Source organism: Arachis ipaensis, chromosome B6 (assembly GCF_059453495.1).
Source record: "Arachis ipaensis isolate K30076 ecotype BB chromosome B6, ASM5945349v1, whole genome shotgun sequence".
Classification (NCBI taxonomy): domain Eukaryota; kingdom Viridiplantae; phylum Streptophyta; class Magnoliopsida; order Fabales; family Fabaceae; genus Arachis; species Arachis ipaensis.
Genome location: NC_142441.1, coordinates 90,352,263 through 90,359,532, shown reverse-complemented (window position 1 = coordinate 90,359,532; position 7,270 = coordinate 90,352,263). Strand labels below are relative to the sequence as shown.

The 7,270-nt window shown below is 35.9% G+C and overlaps 1 protein-coding gene across 1 annotated transcript; it reads right to left on the bottom strand.

Annotated features, from left to right (window-relative positions):
• Positions 1-3,676: 3,676 nt before the first annotated feature.
• Positions 3,677-6,972, bottom strand: PTL (Duplicated homeodomain-like superfamily protein). The gene is made up of 2 exons (XM_021104541.2): positions 5,997-6,972; positions 3,677-5,216 (listed from the first exon to the last, which is right to left on the bottom strand). The coding sequence occupies exons 1-2, from the start codon at positions 6,491-6,493 to the stop codon at positions 3,920-3,922; spliced, it is 1,794 nt and encodes a 597-aa protein (XP_020960200.2). The 5' UTR covers positions 6,494-6,972; the 3' UTR covers positions 3,677-3,919.
• Positions 6,973-7,270: the final 298 nt, after the last annotated feature.

The following is a 7,270-nucleotide window of genomic DNA, read 5'->3' as shown; positions in this document are numbered from 1 at the left end:
CCGTCCCTCTCTCACTCTACCTATCTGAGCCACTGAGAGGTCAGAACCTGATTGCAAAAATATTTTCTTATTTATTTACTGGTGGTGATGGATAATAATGGATTGGCTTTTTCAGGCAGAAATAATTAAAAAGCAAGTTGCAGAAGCCAGAATTTCCCATCTGGATTCTGAGACGCACAGAAAAGCAAAGGAAAGAGAAAGAAAAAACCTTTTCTTTATTTATTGTTTTCTTTAATCAGAGGTTGCTAACCTATCTGCAGGTCAGTAAGTAGTCACGTCACGGCTTCAGAGGGAGGAAAAAGCACGTTGGTTATGTTGTGCATGATTTTGGTTTCATCTCATATTTTCCATTATTGTACATATGATGTCGATTTTCGTTTCCTTTGACTCCCCTAATTACTTAACTGTCTCTAAAGTAACAAGACAAAAAAAAGCTACGAAGACCAAGCTACGAAGGAGAGAGCTTTTCTTTGAAGTTAGAACACTAATGGATGCATTGCATGCATATCAGCATATCACATATTGATATTGTATACGGTACTGTGAGGAAAACCAAGATAATAGACTAATAATCGTACTCATAAAAATTTTGTATGTTTAAAAACTTATAAATTATATAATTTAAAATTTATCAAAATTTATTTTTATTTTTTTACACGTTATCTCATTTTTTGATGTCCTCGATTATTGTGTCAGATAATTAAAATATAGCATAATAAAAGCAAACACTCCCTAAAAACTTTTATATAATACATTATTTAGTTGTTTAATTTGTATTCAAGTTTAGACATATTTTTGTATTCGTATTTTTGACTGAACATTACCATTGTGTATTTATCACTTAGCATTTGGCTAATTGTAACTATTCTACTCTAATTACAAAGCCAAAATATTTTTGGATCAAAAATACTATGCACACATAAAATATTTGTTATTAAAATAATTTTCATATATATATATATATATATATATATATATCTTATTTAACTTATTTAATATGTATTTTATATTTTTATATATATTTTATAACTGTAATTATTTTTGCGACTAATTTTTTTATGTACATTATTATTGTTGTTCTTATGTATACTGCTAGATTGATAAGTATAAACAAAAAATACTTATGCTACTAATTTATTGTATATACTGGAGATGGGAGAGAGAAAAAGAAAGAAAATATAGGGGGAGAAGGAGAAAGAAAAGGTATGGCAATGGGGTATGAGGAGTGCGATAAGATGATGAAGATGATGATTTAGCAGGAAACTTCTTTACTCTTTCCCAGGTACGGCCACTGCCTGTCCAAGAACGTAACCATGTGTGTGTATATAATGTATGTATTTGTATGTGGACTAATTAGTGGTTGTGATGGTGCCACTGCATCACATCCCATACACACTAGTTACTCTGATCTTCAATTTGCCAGCAAAAGAAAAGAAATATTGTTACATTGCCACTGCACATCATCATATTTGGCCCTGTCATCATGTGTCCTCTCACTGCTATTTAATTTTCCTTTCTCCATTTATAAATACAAACGGATGGATTTTTATTTTTTGGGTGTGAGGTATTTTGCTGAGGTATTTCGCTTTCATGACTTTATGATGGATTAATGGCGGATTCACCTTTCAAAACGGCATAACGACGCACGACACGCTTCCTAGCGTTGCGTTTGATCTTTATACGCACAAGAGGTCAAAAATTAAATCTCACTTCTCTCTCTCAACATAACTAATGCTACCTCATTCCTTACTAATTCAAACGAACAAATGCAAAAACTCAGCTCTCCTTTCATATATATATATATATATATTTAATTCTTGCAATACTAAATCACTAATATTCTATTTTATGCAAACTTTACCTTCAACCCTTATTATTGTTATTGCAAATTAAAATAAGGATATTGTTTATATTTTTATTATGTTATATTATATTATAATGTGGTAAGGCTTATCACGCTTAGAAGTAAGGCTCTGAATCATCATTTGATTTATTATTTTATTATTATTATTGTTCTAGTTGTTGTTGAAAGCAAGCAAAAACATGTGAGTGTGACCACATAAGAGGGTGAGGAAAATGCGCTACGGTCAACGATTTTGATTCTGTATCTCTAGGACCACACAATATGAAACTGCATCTCTAGAGAATTCCTGTGATGCAATGTTACTTTGCTGTATGAAGATGATATTTATTGATCCCTTTCTGTGCAACACAGGTAACTATAGTTTCATGCCCATTTATTTATTAGTCACCCATCAAGCTAATAACAAGTACAAACATGCATTTTGACTAAATAATCTATCCTCCATCAACATATATAAAATGCATTTATCTATTCTGATTTTATTTTTGGGGTTTTTCTTTTTTGTTTTTGTTTGTTGGGGGGGGGGGGGGGGGGGGCGCCTGTGTGTATTACTATTGTAAGAAGGTTGCAGAAATTGGGAAGCACTGTGTGTGTAATTAATCAATTGAATATCTGTCTAGTATCGAGCACAAAATGTTCAGAAGTAAGAAGTGACGTCTATTTTAATTGCACCCCCACCTAGCTTCCACTAAGTACAATTATATTGTTAACAAGTTAAACTTATCAAATTGAACATTTATGAACATGATTGATACAAACCAAACTTCCACGTTGTTTTAATTTTTAGATGCTCATTTTTCCAGTATACAATCTAAATAAAAATACAAAACCTTCCTCCTTTGAAATTACATGTATCTTGCATGTTCATGAATGTGATGCTGAGATGAAGGCGTATCTAGTTCAATAACAACTTCCAAAAAAAAAAAGAAACAACAACAACAAGGTCATTGATTCAATTAGACCCGACAAATGATACCCTTAGGAGGAGAAATTTGTTATTGTTAAATCCTTCAAAACTTTCATGAACTTAATATTATGTTTCGAGCACATTATCTCAAATAGCACCTAGCATAACAGGTGCTACTACCTCTTATACTAATGCAATTCTAATAAATCTCAAGAAAATAAAACCATACCTTTACCGAAAGTTGTAATACTGGTCTAATGGTAATAGTTTCTTCAACCAACCATTCTCATGTATTTTTTCTTGAAGTGGTAATTTATATTAAATTACTGAGTTTCTACAAAAAGGAAATTCGTGTACAAGCATATTGAGTTGGGAAATGAAACCAAACGAAGAGAGGACAAAGAAACCGAAAGAGAAATAGAAAAACTATGAAGCGTTGCTAGTCCAATATAAGTAGTAGTACTGTAGTAATGTCCATCAATATACAGAAAATGCTTGTCCTTTAATTCACAAAGATCCTTCATATATAATTTAAAAAACTTTTTAACCAGGCCCAATGCTTAAATAATATATCCAATAACATCAATCTATATTCTCGTTCATAAAAATATTGAACAAAGAACCAAAGTTCAAGATATTGCTACCTTAAATACACCCCTTCGGTACACACACCAAAATCTACCACCACTGTTAAATATTCCGAAATTACATCAATAATAATAATAATAAAAAGCCAAGAGATGGGATGAGGAGTGCCAAAAACAGTGATCAGTTTGAAGTTGCAAGACATTATTTGCAGGCACAGAAGAAAATCTGGCACGAGAGAGAGACTTACCTGAAGAATTTGTGGCACATCGTCCTAAGACTTCATCAGTGAGATTTTGCCAACATATGTCTCCCATATGAAACTTGTGTAAGCTTGAACATATTATTTTTCCTCCTAATAATTAATAAATACATTAATAATTAAGATTGACCATCCTAATCATCATTCATTAATCCCTATACACAAAAACCCTCAGTAGTTAGTTCTTTGCTTACATAATGCGATGGAATGAAATTAAACCATCTCAGATTTAAAAAAAAAAGGAAATAAGAAGAAGTCTGTGAAATCTTAATCGGTGCCTCTTACGAGGGAGTTGATTAACCTACTGATTTTGATTTGGTTTATTAACCTTTAAGCTGTAGTTGTCCCACAAAGTTCCTCCCTCACAACTCATCAAGAATGGGAAACAGTTCTCAGCTTGATGAACTGATGCATTAGCGTTGGAATTCGAAGGTGATTGTTGTTGCCGCCTTTGATCATTGTTGATATCACAGTATCCACCACCACTTTGGTTGTTGTTGTTGTTGTTATATAGAGAAGAAGAAGAAGAATAATGGTCATTGTTATTGTTTTCAATGTAAAAACAAGAACTACTACTTCGTACTGAGTTTGAGTTATTCTCCTTCCGCTTCTTCTTGTTGTTTTCTTTGCTGATTGTTTCCCATTTCTCTTTCAACTTTACTGGACTCTTTTCATACCCAAAACATGCCATTTTTGTTGCTATCTGTTCCCACAAAGCCTCTTCTGAACAACCATCACCACCATGCCTAAAACTTGTTTCCATCATCTCAGCTCTCAACTGAACAAGCCTTGATATCTCACATTCTTGCCAGTTTTCATCATCTTCGTTATGGTCCTTATTTTGCATTGCGGAACCAGTTATTATCCCATCATGATGATGATGATGAGACTTTACCTGATCAGTTCCTGTCAGCTTGTGCAAGGCCTCCATTAAAGCAGCATCCCTTGCTTCAATCCATGCTCTCTCTTTGGCCCAAAACTTGTGCTCCCTCTCCAACCTGGCTGCCTCTTGTCTCCTCCACTCTTCCTCTCTCAGAACCCTCTCTTTCTCCTTCTGTTCCAGCGTCTTCATAAGCTTGTCAAGCCACTCTTCTTGCTTCTGCACAAGCTTCCTCATTTGCAAGTCAATGAAGTCTTTTATCTTCACCTTCCAGCTCTTGCTCCCTCCTCTCTTCTTCCTCCTCTTCTCCATGGACTCATCGTTCCCCTTCACTCCCCCAGTGCTATTGTGATCATCATCATCCGAAGAAGAGGTTTCAAACTCAGTGGAGTTGGTGAGGCTTAGGCTGTTCTGGGAACCAAGAAGCAGCATTTCTTGGTTATTCATCTGATGTTGGGAATTGAAAGCATGAGGATTGTTTTGGTAATGGAGGGTGTTGCTACCACCAAAATTGGTTTCTTGTGCTGAGGCAGCGTTGCTGTTGTTACTGTTGCTTTCACCGTATAAGGCTTCGAGTTGGCGAAAGAATCGGTAATGCTTCCCGTCTTGTCTTCCAGCTTTTCCCTCCTTTGTCTTCTTGTAATACTTGTACAGATTCTCAAACTTCTCCCTGCACTTTTTCCCACTCCTTTGGTATCCATGCTCTTCAGACATGATCCTGAAGAACAAGAATAGCAAGAAGAAGAAAAAAAAAATAGGCCAATAATAATAAAAAAAATAAAGAAAACAAGTCTGAGTATTGATGAGGTCATTGCATAGTGTATGACACATAGCCCTAGTAATCGGAGAGCATTGAATAATAATAACAATTAATAACAACGCCATGTTATGCCATTCATATTGATGGCTAGTTATAGCAAAATCACAACTACGGAAGTTAGTTTCGAAGGAAGAGCCTCCGCTTCATGTCATTTCACAATGACAGAATTAGAATTGGGATTAGTATAGGTGGCAATCCAAATGCTCCCAAAAGTCCAATGAATTTTTGATAAATAATAAGAAAAAAGGGAAATTAACACGCATACACTTAAAAGAGGGTACAAATTTTCAAAAAGGAAAAGGGGACAGTGGTAGAATCGTACTAATCTTGGTATATAAACGTAAATGCATCTCAAGTACGCCATCAATAATCGATAAAATTCAGTAGAGAAGATAGAGATCATGACGACGACTACTACTACTAACACTAATACTACTTTATGTGTATAGTCTTTTCCCATCAATGAAAGAGAACCTTCACACACATTTTGCAAACTGCTACAAATGTAGAAACCACACTCATCCCAAAATCAAAACCATAGCTTCTCTTCTCGTTACTGTCTTGTATAATTTGAATTATTAAATTATTAAACCCAATATATATATATATATATATATAATGAAAGAGGCAATTATCATTAGAAGAAGAAAGAAGTTGAAAAAGAAGTAAAATTGATACCTAGAAACTTCATCCCAGAGGGGACCTTTCTGATTAGCTTCTTTGAATTTGGGGTCAAGGCGAGATCTGATCTCAAGAAGAGTAAGAGTCTCTTGTCTAGGCCATCTTCCAGTGGATGCGTCTCCACCTAAGCATCCTACAGCCTCAGCGCCGCCCAACCCACTAAGAGGAGGAGTTGAAGCGCTTGTGGTTGTGGTGGGAGTAGTGGCAGTGGCAACACCGATGCTGCTTGTGTTATTATTGCTGGCGTCAGCAAAGTCGTGGAGACAGCGAGGCATTAAGTCAGCTACTTGGCGCCCAAACATCATCAGCTCGTAGTGCTGCTGCTGATGCGCAGCCGCGAGGTTTGGGTGGCCCGGGAAGAGCTCCGCCGTGGGCTGTGGCGGTATGGAAGTAGGAAAATGTGTTGAACGGGGTCCGTTGTTACTCACAAGCTGCCTCAGATCAGTGATGCCGCCATACTGTTGGTGTTGATGATGATGATCCTCCATTTCCATTGGGAGAAGAAGGAATATTGAAGAGGTTTATTATTTCGTTTTTTGACGGTAAAATAAGTTAATTATAAGAAGATGATGAAGCTGAAAGAAAGAGAGAGAGAGAGAGTGAGAGAGGAGAAGAAGAAGAAGGAAGAGGGAGGAATTATGCGGCAGAGTCGGATCCTGTCGTCCACGAAAAAGCTTAAATTTTAAGCGCAGGACAATGGTCCCATCTCTCTCTCTCTTTCTCTCTCTCTCTCTGTACAATATGGTGTATGCGTGTGGTATTGTATTCAGATCAACACATACACATTCTCTCTCTTTACTTAGTGTAACGAAAAATGGTATTTAGTGTGTTATTGTTATTGTTATGTTATCTCTCTCTCTCTCTTCTCTCAGACTTTAGCTTTTTCAAGAACAATGCTGCTTCGTTCTGTGTCTTTGTTCAGTACAGTGTGTAGGAGGGGGTTGGAGTGTTTGGGAGGAAGGGCCTAAGCCCTAACTACTCACAAAAAAAAAGTATAGAATATGATGTTTTACTTCGACGAATGAAATAATGACATTTGGCATAAAGCGTGAGGAGGAATGGAAGACAGCCGGGTTTGTCTTGCTGACGCGTGTAATAGTGTCTTACATTACGCCTTTTTGACTTTTGCTAATCATTCAATGCTAACGCCTCACAAATTTAATTAGTAGTAAATAAACTACTACTAAGTACTAATACACTCCATGGATTTAGTTTCTAGCTCTCTCCCTCTCTCTCATACATTCTGAATTTGAACTTCCACTTTGGTTGGT

Bases quoted from the DNA above. Each gene is read 5' to 3' on its own strand.
- PTL (XM_021104541.2), bottom strand. From the start codon at position 6,493: ATGGAAATGGAGGATCATCATCATCAACACCAACAGTATGGCGGCATC. The intron at 5,217-5,996 runs GTATCAATTTTA...CTTGTTCTTCAG, and splicing joins CTCTGGGATGAAGTTTCTAG to GATCATGTCTGAAGAGCATG.